Source organism: Carassius carassius, chromosome 1, assembly GCF_963082965.1.
Source record: "Carassius carassius chromosome 1, fCarCar2.1, whole genome shotgun sequence".
Classification (NCBI taxonomy): Eukaryota; Metazoa; Chordata; class Actinopteri; order Cypriniformes; family Cyprinidae; genus Carassius; species Carassius carassius.
In genome coordinates, this window is record NC_081755.1 from 41,010,485 (window position 1) to 41,032,557 (window position 22,073).

The window sequence follows — 22,073 nt, forward strand, 5'->3', positions numbered from 1 at the left end:
TAGCACTTTTTTAGGTAGTTAAGGTTACAGTTACGGAAAAACAGATAGCATATTTAAAGCATTCATAACATGCTCTTGATCGCTTATACACCACAAAATAAAAAAATAATGTATCAATCCTTATATTTTACAAAAATACATCGAAAAAAGCATGCTGTACATTTAATAGTAATAGGCCTATTGATCAAAAATGTCCCAACCTCTGTATAAAAAAAATTTGAGGTTGTTTAACAAATAAATTCACTTTAGGTATAAAACTATGGTGGATAGATAAAGCCGTTAATGGGTAAAAACATGTAAACTAAGCTTTACATTGAGGATAATACAATTTGTGAAGACAAAAAAATACATTTTGTGGAACAGACTAAACATTAATATTGTTGTTGTTATTACATGTGTAGCATGTAATAATGGAAAAATAATGTACGTTGTACAGTAATGGGATTTACACGAAAAAATGGGTTATATGTAATGACAATTATGAGACATGATTTTTTTCCTATCAGGACCAGAATAATTAGGCACACATACAAATAAATGTGCCGTAACAGTTCCCAGTACTGCAACAACCCAAGCCATGCAAAATCACAACAATTCATTAAAGGCATAGTTCCCCTGATAATAAAAATCTACTTTGCAAGTGAAAACTGTCCAAATGGTTCTAAACACATGTGTTGGTGTATTGTGATGTGAGAGGACAACAGCGGACAGACTTTTTCACTGGAGGAAGTGTTGTTATAGAATATGGCCAGAACCGGTGGTTTAGAATTCAAAGCCTTAAAGATGCAAAAAGACTTTAATAGATGGACTGGATTACTTTGATGTGTTTATCAGTTATTTTGACTCTCATTCTGACGGCACCCATTCACTGCACAGGATCCACTGGTGAGCAAGTGATGCAATGCAAAATTTCTTCAAATATGTTCTGATGAAGAAACAAACTCATCTACATCTTGGCCTGAGGGTGAACTATTCCTTTAAAAACAACCCACAATAATCAAGTTTTTTATGATCTCCCTGAGGAGAATGTCTCACTTTAAGGTCATCTCTTGTCCATCAAATGAGAGAATTCTTGGAAAACTTAAACTTGAAAATCAAATAAGCGAAGATTAACACCACTGCCACCACCACGCCGGTTAAAACAATAGCCCAGAATGTGGTTCTCTCTGTGGGAGAAAAGACAACAATGATATTACAAACAGAGGAATCAGTTAACAGCTTCAGCAACAGAAGCATGGCTCTGTTGGTTGTACAACACACACACAGCCAGCAGCAGTGCAGCAGTCCTGGCGCGGCCTGACAGGAACACAACACCAGTGTACCAGAGACTACAAGAGACTATTGTGGCACTATTCCTCATTTCGCATAAAAACTGATGAATCATTAAATGCAAATGCCAAGCTTATTCAAGAGCACAAAAACACATAAAGAGGTCAATACTGTGAGATTAAGATAATCAACTTATGTGATTAAATGTCACAAACACATGCATGTTTCCTTCCTAATTTTCAGGATTTTTATTTCAAATGGAATAGACAACACCCTGTATCAGAAGTCATTAGCCCAATATGCAAAAAAACGAAAAGGTTAGCACTTCTGGTTCGTTTTGGTTAAAATGCCTGAAATTACAGAAGATCTGAGTTTAACACAAGCTCAAAATATATTCATGTTTAAATTCAAGATATTCATGTTATTCTACAACCTAAAACATTCATGTAATAACCCCTTGTGATTTTTAAAGCTCCTATTTAAAAAGATGGTTGCGTCTGACAAGCGGCTGAAAGATATAAGAGGTTTGCAGGAACATTTAACATTAACAAGGAATAATAATAATAACTAGTCCACTTTTACAGCCTCATTGTGTTTTATAATTGCACTCTTGCACACTAGTCTAACTCAAACTTTAGATAGGGAAAATGTTTTATGAAAAGGCTAAAAGTCATCAGAAGCATAGTGATGCTGATGTTGAAGTTAAAACATATGTATAGCTTTTTTCTTCTGCCGGCTGGGTTTAGGCTTCATAAAGTTATTTTCATTTGAGAAGGTTATCATGATGAACAAACATATTTTCTGTAATAATCCGAATTCTATAGGAAATCCTACTGTGTTTTTTCTCAAAGGAACCATGGGTACAGCATCACTGCAGAACTATATTGAACAGTAAGGGCTAGTTCACACTGAACTGGTTTTGGCTTTGAACAATGCAAGATGTGGGCAGTGAAACGGGAAGAAACGCAAGGTCTTGAGATGCATTTTTTAAAAGTTAAACTTCTCTTACGCTTTTATGAACACCATGTCATGCAAGATGTTTCAAAAGCTGTATCACACTGACATAGAAGACAGGAAAGTGTAGTGAAGTGAAATGGAAAAACATCCTGTAGGATGTAAAAACACTAAATCAAATTTCAAACTGAGATTGAGAGAAAAACTGAGGCAAAGTGTCATATTAATGTTTATTTGATCAAAACTGACCTGTAGATTTGAGGATGAACACTTTGCTGTCACTTCCCAGGATGTTTGTGGCGGTGCAAGTGTAGTTTCCTGGACTGAGTTCTGAGGACTTGAGCACTGAGGAGCTGATCTCCTCTTTCAGATCATCTGAGGACCATGTGTAGTCAGGAGCTGGGTTTGCCTTCACTGTACAATCTAGCATGACCTTATTGTCTATAATGATGGTCTCTGTTGAACTGAAGTGTCGTGGTTTATCTGAAGAGGACAGAGATACATTTCTCAGCACAACAGCATCACGACGAGCAGCAACTGAAACCTTTTTATCTGTGTTAATTCAATTCGTATCTAATATTTGATCAAATAATTTCAATTAATATGCAAATCTCTGTCTGAAATATGACAGTTGCACATTCTTCACACTACAAGGCCCTACAGAAAATATAAACTGAATTATATGGCTAGCTTAGCAATAATAAACTTACAGTATACTTCGACATTAAGAGGTTCTGATGAATTTTTTGGGGGAGGTTGAGGTCCTTCTGCTCCCAGATCCAGCTCTGCTTCACACCAGTACTGAGCTCCATCATCAGCTCTGTCTGGACGGATCAGGAGTGTGACAGTTTTATTCACTGGAGTCTCGATGGTGTCAGTGAAGGTGGTTTGATGCAGCAGAGTTTGTCCTTTGTACCATTTGACAGTGAGATACTGAACAGGAGCCACATCATGAACGTCACACTGGAGCTCATACTGCTGTCCCTCTATCATTGGTCCTCTGTGATTCACAGTGCTGATGGACACACTGTCTGGAGTCTCTGTGGAGGAAGATTTACACACTCTGAAATCTGCTGTGATGAATGTACATTTATTAGATATTTCTGAGAATGAACAGAAAAAATATCAGTAACTGAGAAACTCACTGTAAACGGTGACTGGGAGCTTTACTACACACTGATTACCATCAACTGGATTTATGTAGCAGAATGGATTTATGTCCCATTCTGTCAGTTCTGACACTCTCCATGTGATCAGATTCTGGTTTCTGGTCATAGGCACTCCTCCCTCACTGGCTTCCCACCCCATCCCTTTATGTGCGACTGAAGTGTTACAGTTAACTTCAACAGAACCGCCGTGTCTCACAACAACTCTCTGTGGGTCGAGCTGAAGAGGACATTCAGCTTCTGCACCTGTAACACATTGAAGAACAGAGTAATTGCCTATAGGTGTTGTTCACCTGACAGACTGAACAAAGATAACCAATTATCACATATTAAGACTTGATTTGTTATTTTATTGTTTTTGGTTATTTTATTGAGGATTTGTTTGAGTTTACTGATCATCTGCATCAAAAAAGAAAAAAAAAGTTTTGTCTATTGTAGAAGACCATCGGTCTATGAAAGTTCATGACTCTTTTAAAACAGAGGGGTTCATCGATTCTTATCATCTGGGAAATTAAACTAAGAAATTCACTGACGCAGCAGGGTGTGTCACACAGTGTGTGTCAGTGTGGGCATAACCTTTTGCCATGTGCTATTAACTCTTATAAAGCCGACAAATGCCCATGCCCAGACTTGGGGAATCTATCTCCCTTTAAATCTACAGGAGTGCGGAACTTGGGTGTTCTTGTTGACCAGTCTTTAAAGTTTGATAAACACATCTCATCTGTAGTCAGTTCTGGTTTCTACCAACTTCGCTTACTTTCTAAAATCAAAGGCTTTCTCACTCCAATAACTCTGGAAATGGCAGTTCATGCTTTCATCACGTGTCGACTGGATTATTGCAACTCACTATATTGCGGTATATCAGATTCTCAAATCTCCCGTCTTCAGTTAGTCCAAAATGCTGCGGCCAGACTCATCCATAATTGTCGCAAATATGACCATATCTCTCCCATCCTCAGATCTTTACATTGGTTACCAGTCCGGCAGAGAATAGATTTCAAAATTCTTCTCTTTGTCTTCAAATCTTTACACAACCTAGCACCGGTTTATCTCTCTGAACTTATTCATCTGTACATTCCATCCAGAAGTCTTAGATCCCACGACCAGGCGCTGCTGGTAGTCCCTCGTGTCAGACTTAAGCGTAGAGGGGAGCGTGCTTTTGTGGTGGCAGGGCCCCGTCTATGGAACACCATGCCTCTAGAGATCAGAACGGCTCCCAACCTCTCTGTTTTTAAGTCAAAACTTATCTATTCTCGTTAGCATATTGATTACTTATCTTAGACTGTTCTTATTATTTTACATTTGCTTCTTGATTTAATAATTAATCTTAGCTTAGTTGTTCTCTATGTGCTTATGTCTGTTTTGCTGCTTTTATTTTTATATGCTTGTTCTGTAAAGCACTTTGGTCTGTCTAGCAGCTGTTTAAATGTGCTATATAAATAAATGAACTTGAACTTGATAAAGCCGACAAAGAAAAATCATTCATTTTAAATTTTCATCTTATTTCAGTATTTTCTCCATAAATATGAATTTTTTTCCTGTCCTGGCCCCACCTTCTCAACCTTTCTGTTTTAGCAATCAAGAATATGTTTTCATGTAAATAAACATTTTGTTCATAATTTAGAAGACTAATTATTTTATTAAAAAATACTTTCCATGGGCTGTCAACCCTGTTTTCATCATAACACACTCGTATTAATATAATTACAGATACATTTTTTTAAGATAAATGTTATGACATAATCATTATCAGTTTCAGGAGATCTGACTCGGACAGGCAAGTGTTTATTAATCGTTTATTAACGTTTTTCAGTATGATTGTATATACCCTGTGAATAGAAAAAAAATTATATTTGTAGTACAGCATGACATAATTCATAATAAACAGCTTTTGTCATATTGACTGTGAACACAATATTAGTAATAGCTACAAAAGGGGGACCATATTTTAGTTTTCCAAAAAGATGACAGTGGGTTGGTGCAGGTGGAGCAGGGTGGGGGGCTGGGGTGTGGTTGGTGGTTAAAGTAATGCCAAAAGTAGCCCAATGATATCCTAAGTATTAAAACTCAAAATATGTAATTTCCATATCTACTTTTTTTACAACCCGAATTCCGGAAAAGTTGGGACGTTTTTTAAATTTTAATAAAATGAAAACTAAAAGATTTTCAAATCACATGAGCCAATATTTTATTCACAATAGAACATAGATAACATAGCAAATGTTTGAACTGAGAAAGTTTACAATTTTATGCACAAAATGAGCTCATTTCAATTTTGATTTCTGCTACAGGTCTCAAAATAGTTGGGACGGGGCATGTTTACCATGGTGTAGCATCTCCTTTTCTTTTCAAAACAGTTTGAAGACGTCTGGGCATTGAGGCTATGAGTTGCTGGAGTTTTGCTGTTGCAATTTGGTCCCATTCTTGCCTTATATAGATTTCCAGCTGCTGAAGAGTTCGTGGTCGTCTTTGACGTATTTTTCGTTTAATGATACACCAAATGTTCTCTATAGGTGAAAGATCTGGACTGCAGGCAGGCCAGGTTAGCACCCGGACTCTTCTACGACGAAGCCATGCTGTTGTTATAGCTGCAGTATGTGGTTTTGCATTGTCCTGCTGAAATAAACAAGGCCTTCCCTGAAATAGACATTGTTTGGAGGGAAGCATATGTTGCTCTAAAACCTTTATATACCTTTCAGCATTCACAGAGCCTTCCAAAACATGCAAGCTGCCCATACCGTATGCACTTATTGTTGCAGGCTACCACCTCTGTCAACCTTGTTAAATTTCCAGTTCTACTGGCGGACAAATATGGACATTGATTCCGGTTAGAGAATCAGGCATGGTCGATGTGAATCCTTTCAAGTTTTCTTTAATAGTACTTTTCAGGTAATCAGTGATATCCCTTACAACATCATCTGAAGATGTGATAGATCAAATGGCAGTATTTAACATAGGTTATTGCGTTGTGGTCTGTGAAACAGATAAAGAATACAGTATAAATACAACATCTGTATATATTCACTGCAAATTAACTCACAAAATATCAATAACTGGTTAAATCACTCATCACAAACGAATACTCAACTATAAGATAATATATGTATATTATATAAGAAAGTAAACTCCAATACACGGCATAACGCAGCATGAAATACAACACGTGTGAGTTCAATGTGATCAGACTAACGCGGCTTATGGAATTAGCGCCTATCCGCGGTCACATCGCGATCGTCATTACACATCTCAAAAACATTCCACAGATCCCCAGACATTCACAATTATAACTACAAAGTGTTAATTAAATATTTACATGATTACTCACATTTTTTTGCATAAACGCACAACACTGAACAATAATGGAGAGCGCATGTCTGGAGCTGGCTATTGCATCAGTCTATTGGAAGTAGCAACTACAATATCAGTCCGTCAGAAACCCGTTCCGGTGGTCTTTCTGACACTTATGCACCCCCATACCATCAGAGATGCTGGCTTTTGAACTGAACGCTGATAACATGCTGGAAGGTCTCCCTCCTCTTAAGCCCGGAGGACACGGCGTCCGTGATTTCCAACAAGAATGTCAAATTTGGACTCGTCTGACCATAAAACACTATTCCACTTTGAAATAGTCCATTTTAAATGAGCCTTGGGCCACAGGACACAACGGCGCTTCTGGACCATGTTCACATATGGCTTCCTTTTTGCATGATAGAGCTTTAGTTGGCATCTGCTGATGGCACGGCGGATTGTGTTTACCGACAGTGGTTTCTGAAAGTATTCCTGGGCCCATTTAGTAATGTCATTGACACAATCATGCCGATGAGTGATGCAGTGTCGTCTGAGAGCCCGAAGACCACGGGCATCCAATAAAGGTCTCCGGCCTTGTCCCTTACGCACAGAGATTTTTCCAGTTTCTCTGAATCTTTTGATGATGTTATGCACTGTAGATGATGAGATTTGCAAAGCCTTTGCAATTTGACGTTGAGGAACATTGTTTTTAAAGTTTTCCACAATTTTTTTACGCAGTCTTTCACAGATTGGAATTAAGTGGATAAAAGTGTAAAATTTCTCAGTTTAAACATTTGCTACGTTATCTATGTTCTATTGTGAATAAAATATTGGCTCATGTGATTTGAAATTCCTTTAGTTTTCATTTTATTAAAATTTAAAAAACGTCCCAACTTTTCTGGAATTCGGGTTGTACATAAACACAGCTAAAAAGCTTCCCTCCAGTGGGCCTCCTTCACAAAACTTAACATGTAGCACAGTTTTATCATAGTTAGAATGCAAAGTGTTTCAATACAAGGATTTCGGTCAAATGTTATTTATGCAACATTTCAAACCTTTAACCCATGAGGGAAAATCAAGCCATAGCAACAGTTTAAAATTTGCCAAATTCCATGAAGAAAAAAAAAAAAAAAAAACACGGCCAGATTTCACTGATCACTGGTTGAGAGGAGAGATGGCTGACAGATCATGCTGGAGGGTTTGATCCTGAGCTCGTGACAAATATCTGATCTTCTTTTACACAGAGCGCACGTGATCGCGAAAGCGAAAGTAAAAAAGTGAACAACAGCTGCTCATTCAGAAGATGATCAAATACTCCGCAATACTGATGGCGGCTGCCTGATGCAATATTAACCCTTTCACGCATGAATTATGATAACCTCAGTCAGGATTTTTTTCCTATGTGTTTTTATTGCTCTTAGGGCATGAAAAACAAGAATTGATTTTTATTTTATTTTTTTACAAATTTTTCAAAGAGATCTTCAGATGTCCACTTGAGTGGACAGCATGCGGTTGGTTTAAACTGAAGATATACTGTATTAAATATAAGACAATAATCAAACAGATAAAGTATGTGAATTTAACAAACTAATCAATGCAATTATATCAAATAATGTGAAAACTATAAAATATATGCAAAAAATATAAATGCAAAATATTGCAATGGCTTCATACAACTTCATACAAGTTGCACTTCGCGTATCTATGATATCAGAACATGAGGACGTGATTCCATCAGAATTTTCTACAGCCTGTCAAGGTACAACTGTGGAAACCACTCAGATGCTCCCTCCAGTGCACCAGAGTATGGAGATTTACCATTATTAGCTGATAATTATGATTATGTTCAAGATGGACATGCACATTTCTATCATAGCCCTCCTCTGAGAAAACCTAGCGATACTTTTTTTTAATCTCATCTGAAATGATCAGTGTTGGGGGCAACGCATTACAATAACGCACATTACATAATCAGATTACTTTTTGATGTTATGAGAAAGGAAACGCATTACAAGTAACATGCATTATGCAATCAGATTACTTTTTGATGTTATGAGTAAATAAACGCATTAAAAGTAACATGCATTACGTAATCAGATTACTTTTTGATGTTATTAGTAAAAAAACGCATTACAATAACATGCATTATAAAATCAGATTACTTTTTGATCTAACAAGTAATGCATTACAAGTGTCATACATTATGTAATCACATGACTTGTTTCGATGTCAATGAAAATTACATTCTAATAATACAAATACATTTATTTACAGTAGAAAAAGTCAATGCATATTAAGTTTTTAAGTTTTAAATTTCAAAAACAATATTCACATTATAATTATGAATTGTAGCTGAAATATAGCCATTGCATGCATGACGTCCACTACAGTGGACATGTGATTAATCAGAGTTTTCTCTCAATCTAAAATCAAAACTTGGAAAATTTTACTGTGATATGACTCATTAGATATTGCTTTATGCTGCAATATTTTTTTTACCTACAAGACTCTCCTAGGATAGAAGGAATGGGTGGATATTCTGGAGCAACTTGGCATGTCTGACTGACCCTTGGCCATCTTGGTTTGGAGGGGGAAAAAATCGAAACACAAAGGCTTGCCACTTGGTTGCAATTTATAGGATGATGCACCAGGGTCCAATGAAGAGATTGGTGTGCAACTTTGCCATAAAAACCCATGCAAATTCAAGAAAATGCTTTTTTAATAGCTGTCCACTGTAGTGACCACTATGCGTGAAAGGGTTAAAATGTTTGCGGGAGCACTGGACACAAAAATCCCGGGAGCGGGAGATAATGGTCAGAAATTCAGCGGTGGCTGAAAAACAGCCCCTAGCTGGAAAACACAAGAACTCACACAATGAAGGGCGACTGTAGAATGCAAAAGAAGATTTGGGCGATTTAGAAATGCATGTCCAGTATGGTCACCCTAGGCTACATGAACTGTAAAACTACTAATTCTCCTACCTTTATAGATAGGACATCTATACCAATCCACAGGTTGCATGAACTGCTGAAGAGTTTGAGCACAGCTCATATTACAAAAGTGCAGTCCGGATCCGCCTCCATTTCGTATTTCCTACTCTTCATAAACGCTTGTTAAACTTAAGAATCATTTGTTTAGTTTTAGGGGGTTTTTTTGTTGTCTTTTTGGAACTGGTCCGAAATGAAAGCGAAGGCGAGATCCTGAAACTTTTCCTTCATGACATCCAGAGCGCCTGACGTTTGACATAACCGGGCCACATTTCAGCTAATATTAGTCTTTTATTATCACTTAGATTATAGCCGTTTGACTTCTCGCAGTGTCCAGTGTTTCCTATAGGCCTACATTGAGTCATTTGTGGAGAGGGGGTAAAATTTTGCGTGGCAGGGGCAGCTGCCACTGAGACCTGTCACTCGACCCGTCACCGCTAGTGGCAGCTGCCACTCGACCTGTCACCGCTATGTGCGCCTGTCACTCAACCCGTCACCACTATACGCGCCTGTCACTCGACCAGTCACTGCTATACGCGCCTGTCACTCGACCCGTCACTGCTATACGCGCCTGTCACTCGACCCGTCACGGCTATACGCGCCTGTCACTCGACCCGTCACTGCTATACGCGCCTGTCACTCGACCGGTCACGGCTATACGCGCCTGTCACTCGACCCGTCACTGCTATACGCGCCTGTCACTCGATCCGTCACTGCTATACGCGCCTGTCACTCGATCCGTCACGGCTATACGCGCCTGTCACTCGACCCGTCACTGCTATACGCGCCTGTCACTCGATCCGTCACTGCTATACGCGCCTGTCACTCGACCCGTCACTGCTTTACGCGCCTGTCACTCGACCCGTCACTGCTATACGCGCCTGTCACTCGACCCGTCACTGCTATACGCGCCTGTCACTCGACCCGTCACGGCTATACGCGCCTGTCACTCGACCCGTCACTGCTATACGCGCCTGTCACTCGACCGGTCACGGCTATACGCGCCTGTCACTCGACCCGTCACTGCTATACGCGCCTGTCACTCGATCCGTCACTGCTATACGCGCCTGTCACTCGATCCGTCACTGCTATACGCGCCTGTCACTCGACCCGTCACTGCTATACGCGCCTGTCACTCGACCCGTCACTGCTATACGCGCCTGTCACTCGATCCGTCACTGCTATACGCGCCTGTCACTCGACACGTCACGGCTATACGCGCCGGTCACTCGATCCGTCACTGCTATACGCGCCTGTCACTCGACCCGTCACGGCTATACGCGCCGGTCACTCGATCCGTCACTGCTATACGCGCCTGTCACTCGACACGTCACGGCTATACGCGCCGGTCACTCGATCCGTCACTGCTATACGCGCCTGTCACTCGATCCGTCACTGCTATACGCGCCTGTCACTCGACCCGTCACGGCTATACGCGCCGGTCACTCGATCCGTCACTGCTATACGCGCCTGTCACTCGACACGTCACGGCTATACGCGCCGGTCACTCGATCCGTCACTGCTATACGCGCCTGTCACTCGACCCGTCACGGCTATACGCGCCGGTCACTCGATCCGTCACTGCTATACGCGCCGGTCACTCGATCCGTCACTGCTATACGCGCCTGTCACTCGACCCGTCACGGCTATACGCGCCGGTCACTCGATCCGTCACTGCTATACGCGCCTGTCACTCGACCCGTCACGGCTATACACGCCGGTCACTCGATCCGTCACTGCTATACGCGCCTGTCACTCGACCCGTCACGGCTATACGCGCCTGTCACTCGACCCGTCACGGCTATACACGCCGGTCACTCGATCCGTCACTGCTATACGCGCCTGTCACTCGATCCGTCACTGCTATACGCGCCTGTCACTCGATCCGTCACTGCTATACGCGCCTGTCACTCGACCCGTCACGGCTATACACGCCGGTCACTCGATCCGTAACTGTACGCGCCTGTCACTCGATCCGTCACTGCTATACGCGCCTGTCACTCGACCTGTCACTGCTATTCGCGCACCTGTCACTGCTATACGCGCCTGTCACGGATACCCAGGGGAAAAAAGGACACTTCTATAATGTATTTAAATTGCTCTGTTTTCGCGCGCTAATTTCGTTCTTTACATAAGCGTGGTAAAGTTAGTTTTAGGTTTGATATTCGCTGGATATTCGCCTAGGCTGCTTTAGGGACCGTCTGCAAATTTACCTCTCAGTACAAAACGAAGTCCAATAATTAATACAAATTATATTTACAATGCAATAGTAAATTTCTTGTGGGCAAACTGACAGAAAATATTTAACCAATAGGTCGCTACAGACAATATCTCCCTTATTGTATGTACAGTACACACAAAGTATTTTTTTTTTTATGTTCCAAAGGTTGTGCCAGGACTCGATTAAAAAAATTAATCTAATTAATTAGAGGCTTTGTAATTAATTAATCAAAATTAAATCGCATTTTAATCGCATATAAATATTTGACCTGAGAACAGTGAGAAGTAATTTTTCTTTTAACATGGATTTATAGTATACCATTGAATAATGACTGAATAAGCTTAAGCAACAAAATATTGTTTATTTTTGTTCAACCAAGTTTAGCAGACCAGTGCAATTTTTGCCATTAAGTGTAGCAATAGCATATTTAGAAACAATTTAGAGGCTCCATGTGCTGCGGTGATATGCAAATTCCTTGTTGCATAGCTTGCACACAACCATGCTCTTTAGCTTCCGTCCGTTCGTTTTTTATAACAAAATATCCCCTCCAAGGGGCCAACCAAAGTGGTCTTGTCTGCTTCTTCATTCATGTTCACTGTTGTGGTTTGTTGTTGTCTGAAGTCATGAACGCTAGTTGGTGCTCCAGTATAATCGGTCTGCCGAAACTCATCCAGTGAATAAGTTATTAAAAATTCGGAATTTTTTTTGTGTAATTAATTAATCTTAATTAACACATTCTTTTTTGTGTAATTAATTAATCTCAATTAACGCGTTCAAGTCCCGGCCCTAGTTGTAGGACATTTTTAGTTACAAGACTGACTTCCTACAGGTGAAGTTTTGCCAATATCTCCATTACTGTACATACAGTACATAATTATTGTTAGAAAACAATTACTGTAATTCATCAAAAAAGGTTTTTATGTTCTAAAGATTGTAGTACATTCCTAGTGGCGAGACTGAGTTACTACAGGCGAACGTTTGCCAATATCACCCTTACTGTATAGTACATAATTAATTATCGAATACATATATTGTATTTGACCAAAAGGGTTTTTTATGTTCCAAAGGTTAATTATTCTTAGAAAAAAATACTGAAATTCACCAAAAGTGTTTTTTTTTTCCAAAGGTTGTTGTACATTCCTAGTGACCAGACTGTCTTACTACAGGTTACATTTTCACAATAACAGCCTTACTGCTTACCACTCACATATTTTCATTAAAAACTAATTCACCAAAATTCACCTAATTCACATTTTTCATGTCCTTAAGGTTGTAGTACGCTCATAGTGGCTTTTGGTTCTACAGCAGATTATTTATATTCATATTCGTTAATTTTTTTATTTTTTTATTTTTGTGTTATATATGGTTTATGAGGACACAAATGTCATGGGTACTACAACATAATCATGGTTTATGAGGACACTTCCTGTGCCCCAGTAAATCTAATGGCAACATTTGAATTTCAGAAAAAAACTTGTTTGTTTTTTAAGCCTTTTAAAAAACAAACAAAACAGTTTTTTCTGAAATTCAAATGTTGCCATTAGTTTTCTGTGAAGGGTAGGTTTAGGTGTAGGGTGATAGAAAATACAGTTTATATAGTATAAAAACTATTACACCTATTGAGAGTCCCCGCAAACCACAAATGCAAGAGTGTGTGTGTGTGTGTGTCTGTGTACAGTGCATTCATACATTTTAGGCAAGTTGGTATTCAGATCATAATTTTAAACCAAGCACATTTTACAAATTCCAAACCACATCAATCTTAATAACTTTTTTTCCTCATTTTATTGTTAAAAGAAAATCTACCTAATAATTATGCACACCTTGATATATGAATGTTTTCACTTCCAGGCTTCATGGACAATTATATATCACTAATAAATTATTAAATATAAAATTAATTGTAGTTATTAATATTAATGTGTTGTGGAATTTGTTAAATGTGCTTGTTAAAATAAAAACTATGATCAGAATATCAACTTGTCTAATAATTAGGCATGCACAATACATACAAACACAAGTGCACACACGCCCACATACATCCATACATAAATGAATATTAATAATTTGCTATTAAATCCAAGGCCATTAGGAGAGTACTACAACTTTTAGAACATGAAAAAAAGGTTGTAGGTGAATTAGTTTTTAATAAAATAAAATAGTTGTGTGCTGTACAAACATTAAGGGTGTTATTGTAAAAATGTCACCTGTAGAAAGTCAGTCTGGTCACTATGAACATACTGAAACCTTTGGAAAACAAAAAACCCATTTGTTGAATTACAGTAGTTGTTTTTGAATATGAATGACGTACTGCATGTACAGTAAGGGAGATATTGGCAAAATTTCACCTGTAGTAAATCAGTCTTGTAACTACAAACATATGACAGCCTTATGTACTGAAAAAAAAAACTTTTTGGTGAACCACAGTATTTTTTTCTAAGAATTATTATGTAGGCCTACTGTACGTGCAGTAAGGAAGATATTGGCAAAATCGCACCTGTAGTAAGTCAGCATCATAACTACAAATGTATTACAGCCTTTGGAACATGAGAAAATCCTTTAGGTCAATTACAGTTTTTGTAAAGATGAATTATGTACTGCATGTACAGTAAGGTTGATATTTGCTAAATTTAAACTGTAGTGAGTTAGTCTCACCACTAGAAACATATTACAACCTTTTAGAACATAAAAAAAACGTTGTGGTGAATTACAGCAATTTTTTTTTAAGAATAAGTATGTACTGTATGTACTGTAAGGTTTATATTTGCAAAATTTCAGCTGTATTAACTCCGTCTGGACACTAGGAATGTACTATAACATTTGGAACATAAAAAACCCATTTGTTGAATTACATTAATTGTTTTCTTAGAATAATTATGTACTGTATGTACAGTAAAGGAGATGTTGGCAAAATTTTACCTGTAATAAGTCTGAAATGTACTACAATGTACAAATGTACTAAAAAACATTTGTTGAATTAAAGTAATTTTTTTCATAAATTTGTGTACTATACATACAGTAAGGAAGATATAGCAAAATGTAACCTGTAGAAAGTCAGCCTTGTATGTACAAACATTCTACAGCCTTTAGAATACCGAAAAAAGCGGGACTACTAAAAATTAAAAATATAAATTTACTTTTTTTCACCTGGGTAACCCACCTGTCACTTGGCCCGTGTTCCATCAAACATTCTGTCAAAGTCACCAATAAATGTGTTTGGCTTGCCTTCAGCTTTGAATATGTATGCTAATTGGATATTGCCAGAAGGCCTTACTGCTTTTTTTATTGTAGCAAATTCCTTAAGTATGTATACACAATAGCAAATTGAAGTAGTTGGCTAGCCTATAGTATAGTAGTAGTACTTTTTCAGGATTTAATTATTAATAGAAAGTTAAAAAGAAGAGCGTTTATACAAAATATAAATCTTTTCTAACAATGTAAGTGTTAACTGTCACTTTTCCTCAATTTAAAACATCTTTGCTGCACAAAGGTATTACTTTCTTTCAAAAAAATAAAGGAAAAATTACTGACCCCAACTTTTGAACAGTAGTGTATATTGTTACAAAATAGTTCCGTTTTAAATAAATGCTGTAATTTTTTACTTTTTATTTATTAAAAGAATCCTGACAAATTGATTTATGTTAAGCAGCACAACATTTTTCAAAATTAATAATAAATCAGCTTATTGATTCCTGAAGGATCATGTGACACTGAAGACTGGAGTAATGATGCTGAAAATTCGACTTGGATCACAGTAATAAATTACACTTTAAAGTGTATTATGTGTGTGTGTGTGTGTGTGTATGTATATATATATATATATATATATATATATATATATATATATATATATATATATATATATATATATATATATAAACCTATAAACCCATTATTACACTAACCATTATTTTAAATTTTAATAATATTTGACAATAGTACAGTTTTTTTTTTCTTTGAATTTTTTATAAAAAAAAAATGCATGCTTAATGGGCATAAAATACTTATTTTAAAAACATTACAAATAGCAATGCGTGTAAACTTTTGACCAGTACTGTAAATATTTATACACACACACACACGCACATTATATATATATATCGAGTGATATATAGATCGAGTGACAGGCGCGTATAGCAGTGACGGGTCGAGTGACAGGCGCGTATAGCCGTGACCGGTCGAGTGACAGGCGCGTATAGCAGTGACGGATCGAGTGACAGGCGCGTATAGCAGTGACGGGTCGAGTGACAGGCGCGTATAGCCGTGACCGGTCGAGTGACAGGCGCGTATAGCAGTGACGGATCGAGTGACAGGCGCGTATAGCAGTGACGGGTCGAGTGACAGGCGCGTATAGCAGTGACCGGTCGAGTGACAGGCGCGTATAGCAGTGACGGATCGAGTGACAGGCGCGTATAGCCGTGACCGGTCGAGTGACAGGCGCGTATAGCAGTGACGGATCGAGTGACAGGCGCGTATAGCCGTGACCGGTCGAGTGACAGGCGCGTATAGCAGTGACGGATCGAGTGGCAGGCGCGTATAGCAGTGACGGATCGAGTGACAGGCGCGTATAGCAGTGACGGGTCGAGTGACAGGCGCGTATAGCCGTGACCGGTCGAGTGACAGGCGCGTATAGCAGTGACGGGTCGAGTGACAGGCGCGTATAGCAGTGACGGGTCGAGTGACAGGCGCGTATAGCAGTGACGGGTCGAGTGACAGGCGCGTATAGCAGTGACGGGTCGAGTGACAGGCGCGTATAGCAGTGACGGGTCGAGTGACAGGCGCGTATAGCAGTGACGGGTCGAGTGACAGGCGCGTATAGCAGTGACGGGTCGAGTGACAGGCGCGTATAGCAGTGACGGATCGAGTGACAGGCGCGTATAGCAGTGACGGGTCGAGTGACAGGCGCGTATAGCAGTGACGGGTCGAGTGACAGGCGCGTATAGCAGTGACGGGTCGAGTGACAGGCGCGTATAGCAGTGACGGGTCGAGTGACAGGCGCGTATAGCAGTGACGGATCGAGTGGCAGGCGCGTATAGCAGTGAATGGGTCGAGTGACAGGCGCGTATATAGCAGTGACGGGTCGAGTGACAGGCGCGTATAGCAGTGACGGGTCGAGTGACAGGCGCGTATAGCAGTTACGGATCGAGTGACAGGCGCGTATAGCAGTGACGGGTCGAGTGACAGGCGCGTATAGCAGTTACGGATCGAGTGACAGGCGCGTATAGCAGTGACGGGTCGAGTGACAGGCGCGTATAGCAGTGACGGGTCGAGTGACAGGCGCGTATAGCAGTGACGGGTCGAGTGACAGGCGCGTATAGCAGTGACGGGTCGAGTGACAGGCGCGTATAGCAGTGACGGGTCGAGTGACAGGCGCGTATACCAGTGACGGGTCGAGTGGCAGCTGCCACTAGCGGTGACGGGTCGAGTGACAGGTCTCAGTGGCAGCTGCCCCTGCCACGCAAAGGTTTTACCCCTACTGCATTTGTGGTGACTTGTCAAAATATCAAAACACATAGATTTTCCAAAAGGCTTAAAATCTTTGTTGGATAAACTGAGCACTGCACGTTTCAAAATTAAAATGCAACGCGGGTGTTTTTATATGTATGTACATTTGAAAAGAACCGAGCGTCTTCAGAAAAGCTTCGATGTTATTTTCATTTCGTCTTTCCTGTAATGCCTGATAAAGTAGCGTTTATTTGTTTACAGCCGTTACCGGGGAAACCGCTATATCTACAGCTCCGCATTTCCAAACATCCAAATAATATTCCAAACATTAAATAATTTGTTTTACCACTTTTGCACTTGTTATTAATGCATTTTGAATGCAAAGGGGGCTTTATTAATTTTAAAATAATGCTTATTTGTTATGCATGTTATGTATGTATATTACAAAACAAGTTCTGTAATAACCAATTGTTCCAGTTCGGACATTTGTCACTGAGGACAATTCTGGACCTTTGAATGTAGACTTTGAGAACGCCTGGTGTACAGAAATGAATTAACTCAAATCAACATTTTAACGCAGAAACAAAAGAAGTCAACGACAACGGAATCTCTCACATGAAAGTAAGTGTTCAAAATACATTCACTGTCGTATGCTACTAGATAATTATTGTTTTCGAGAGAGAATAACAGGGAAACAAGTGAATACAAACCACTGAGAGTCGCAAACGCCAAAACTGCCGAGAGATAAACAAGTCCATAAAAACACTGCAACATATTGTAAGTGTTTGAGGGTAACCGTCACCATCGAGCAGACAAAGGCGCGTTTGAGGCGTGAGAATAAATAAACGGGTCGCCTCTGCATCTGCCTTCAGTACTGTCCAGCGGCTCCTCCAGCGAAACCCCACCCAAAATCACGAGTGGCTACAGATATGACACCATTTATACAGTTCACATTGAAAAACACGTGCGCAACTGAGTTTCTGAGGTAAACTAATTCCTAAACATTTTCCAATATTTCTAAACATGACACATTTTAAAGGGATACAAACCTTCTTACCGACCCAGCTGAGAAAAAAATATTGGACACCATTACAAAATGTGTAATGGTTTGACTGGTTACAATGGGACTTGTATTGGTTTTACTGGAAACTGTCATGGACCCTGTTGGTCTCTACTGGTAATTTGTTGCCTTCTATTAGTGGCTTGATTGAACCAATAAATCCTGGAAGATGTTCCAAAACAGACTACAGACAACCGTTTTAATGGTTAGGGTAGAGTGGGGGAAAACGCCTCCCTGGGGTAAAACGCCCCCACCTGTTTTTCCCAAAATAACCACTAGAGGGAGTAAAAATACATTTTCACTGTTGCTATGCACTACGTTTGACAACGGGGATAAACAAATCTCCTTGGAGAAGCTGACACCAGCGACATATTTAAAGAGAAGAGGATTACATGGTAAGCTCTATAACTTTCAGATATTAGTAAACAAGTGTTTAAGAGAATATTGTTCTGCAGGATATCACGGTGATGTATGATAGATGAATAGTGAAGTCTGTAGTTTGAGAGGATATGTTATTTATAAGGAATATAATTATATTAAAAAAATTAAACATTTTTTGAAAAAGTCATAGGTTGTGGGGTAAAACGCCCCCTACGCTGAGGGGTAAAACGCCCCCCAGAGGGCATAGTTTCTCTCTATCATAATTACTATAATAACATATTTCTGTCTATCAAATCCTTTGTTTTACACTTAATGCAGTGTAACTAGGTGGTAAAATCAAAACATTTGAACAAAAGAAAACAAATTACCTCAAGTGAGCATTAGGCTAGCTTGATAGCACAGTTAGCTCTCTGATGGAAGGTGGTTAGGTGACCCAATGATAAAACATAGTGGCTTTTAATGCATTTATTGAATGTATTTCACTACATAAATATACATATATAAATATATAAATATGTGTGTGTCTGTGTGTGTTTGTGTGTTCTTTTGAAAGGCCCCAGTGGGTTTCTGTATTCTAATGTATTTTTTATTCCTTTTTAAAGGACCGAGTCAGTCCCCCTCCTCGATTCTAGAAGAGCTGTCTCCTAGGCCAAGAATAAAAAACAAGAGGCCACGAAAGAGGGCATGTGAATCTTCAGCTGTGCTGACCTCCTCGCCATATAAAAAAATGTGGACAAGATAGCTGCACAAAACAAAGGCACACAAAAAAAGTTAAATGCAAAAATGCAGCTGAAGTGAAGAATAAGATGATACAGGATGCCTCTACTGTGGGGAGTTATTTTCAGTTAGTGGGGGGGACTGGATAAGGTGTGAGGGGTGCCAAAAGTGGGCACATGTAGATTGTTCCAATGAGATTCGAGGGGAATTCATCTGTGAAATGTGCATGGATGAACAGTGAATGGCTAATGAATTAACGTTTATTTATTTATTACAACATATTTGTTTGCATGGCTTAGTTATATGTATAAATATAATTGTTAAAATGGCTGTGAATGGCTAATGAATTAAAGTTTATGTATTTATTTATTTATTACAACATATTTGTTTGCATGACTTACAACCCGAATTCCGGAAAAGTTGGGACGTTTTTTTAATTTTAATAAAATGAAAACTAAAGGAATTTCAAATCACATGAGCCAATATTTTATTCACAATAGAACATAGATAACGTAGCAAATGTTTAAACTGAGAAATTGTACACTTTTATCCACTTAATTAGCTCATTTAAAATTTAATGCCTGCTACAGGTCTCAAAAAAGTTGGCACGGGGGCAACAAATGGCTAAAAAAGCAAGCAGTTTTGAAAAGATTCAGCTGGGAGAACATCTAGTGATTAATTAAGTTAATTGATATCAGGTCTGTAACATGATTAGCTATAAAAGCTTTGTCTTAGAGAAGCAGAGTCTCTCAGAAGTAAAGATGGGCAGAGGCTCTCCAATCTGTGAAAGACTGTGTAAAAAAATTGTGGAAAACTTTAAAAACAATGTTACTCAACATCAAATTGCAAAGGCTTTGCACATCTCATCATCTACAGTGCATAACATCATCAAAAGATTCAGAGAAACTGGAGAAATCTCTGTGCGTAAGGGACAAGGCCGGAGACCTTTATTGGTTGCCCGTGGTCTTCGGGCTCTCAGATGACACTGCATCACTCATCGGCATGATTGTGTCAATGACATTACTAAATGGGCCCAGGAATACTTTCAGAAACCACTGTCGGTAAACACAATCCGCCGTGCCATCAGCAGATGCCAACTAAAGCTCTATCATGCAAAAAGGAAGCCATATGTGAACATGGTCCAGAAGCGCCGTCGTGTCCTGTGGGCCAAGGCTCATTTAAAATGGACTACTTCAAAGTGGAATAGTGTTTTATGGTCAGACGAGTCCAAATTTGACATTCTTGTTGGAAATCACGGACCCCGTGTCCTCCGGGATAAAGAGGAGGGAGACCTTCCAGCATGTTATCAGCGTTCAGTTCAAAAGCCAGCATCTCTGATGGTATGGGGGTGCATAAGTGCATACGGTATGGGCAGCTTGCATGTTTTGGAAGGCTCTGTGAATGCTGAAAGGTATATAAAGGTTTTAGAGCAACATATGCTTCCCTCCAAACAATGTCTATTTCAGGGAAGGCCTTGTTTATTTCAGCAGGACAATGCAAAACCATATACTGCAGCTATAACAACAGCATGGCTTCGTCGTAGAAGAGTCCGGGTGCTAACCTGGCCTGCCTGCAGTCCAGATCTTTCACCTATAGAGAACATTTGGTGCATCATTAAACGAAAAATACGTCAAAGACGACCACGAACTCTTCAGCAGCTGGAAATCTATATAAGACAAGAATGGGACCAAATTCCAACAGCAAAACTCCAGCAACTCATAGCCTCAATGCCCAGACGTCTTCAAACTGTTTTGAAAAGAAAAGGAGATGCTACACCATGGTAAACATGCCCCGTCCCAACTATTTTGAGACCTGTAGCAGAAATCAAAATTGAAATGAGCTCATTTTGTGCATAAAATTGTAAACTTTCTCAGTTTAAACATTTGCTACGTTATCTATGTTCTATTGTGAATAAAATATTGGCTCATGTGATTTGAAAGTCTTTTAGTTTTCATTTTATTAAAATTTAAAAAAAACGTCCCAACTTTTCCGGAATTCGGGTTGTAGTTATATGTATAAATTTAAATGTTAAAAATTTGGATATGTTGGACATTTCTCAAATAAATATTAATATATATAGGCCTATACATGTTGATACATTACTTGCCTTTTACTTTTAGAGAATAAAAACTAGTCGGTTGTTTTTTGCAGTTGATCTATGAAGCAAACTGGTTGGTAAGAAAAGGGGCATTTTACCCCACCTTGGGGGGCGTTTTACCCCACCGCTGGGGCAAAACGCCCCCTTTGTACAAAAAATATTTTCAGTCAAAATACTAATTAATTATGAAGGCTGAGCAATTTTAATATTTGGTGAATAATTCCTGCCATAGTCACTCAAAACCGGGATGGCAATTCTAGTCAAATTTATGTTTTGTTTCACTATAATGTCACATTTTCCTTAAGGGGGGCATTTTCCCCCACTCTACCCTAAATGTTAGTGGTTTGTAACGTTTGTAATTGCTATATTTAGTGGAAAACATTACAGTTTTCTGTGATAGTTTTATTTTTTGTTTCTCAGTAGGCACAGAGACATTTTCACCTGCTGAAAAAACAACAATTAAAAAAACCCGATAAAACCAGCCTAT

At 39.2% G+C, this 22,073-nt stretch overlaps 1 protein-coding gene across 2 annotated transcripts in view; it reads right to left on the reverse strand.

Moving 5' to 3' along the window:
* Window positions 1–521: 521 nt before the first annotated feature.
* LOC132150733 (CD166 antigen homolog) overlaps window positions 522–22,073 on the reverse strand; it is a 46,738-nt gene continuing 25,186 nt past the window's right edge. The window contains exons 1-5 of one of the 2 annotated variants that reach the window (XM_059559281.1): window positions 18,041–18,197; window positions 3,369–3,635; window positions 2,934–3,263; window positions 2,473–2,706; window positions 522–1,166 (exon numbers count right to left, since the gene is read on the reverse strand). In XM_059559281.1, coding sequence (XP_059415264.1) covers window positions 1,057–1,166; window positions 2,473–2,706; window positions 2,934–3,263; window positions 3,369–3,635; window positions 18,041–18,104 — 1,005 coding nt within the window. In that variant the 5' untranslated portion in view covers window positions 18,105–18,197 and the 3' untranslated portion in view covers window positions 522–1,056. Of the gene's footprint in view, window positions 1,167–2,472; window positions 2,707–2,933; window positions 3,264–3,368; window positions 3,636–18,040; window positions 18,198–22,073 lie in introns of those variants that run through there. The other variant, XM_059559280.1, reaches the window with a different exon arrangement.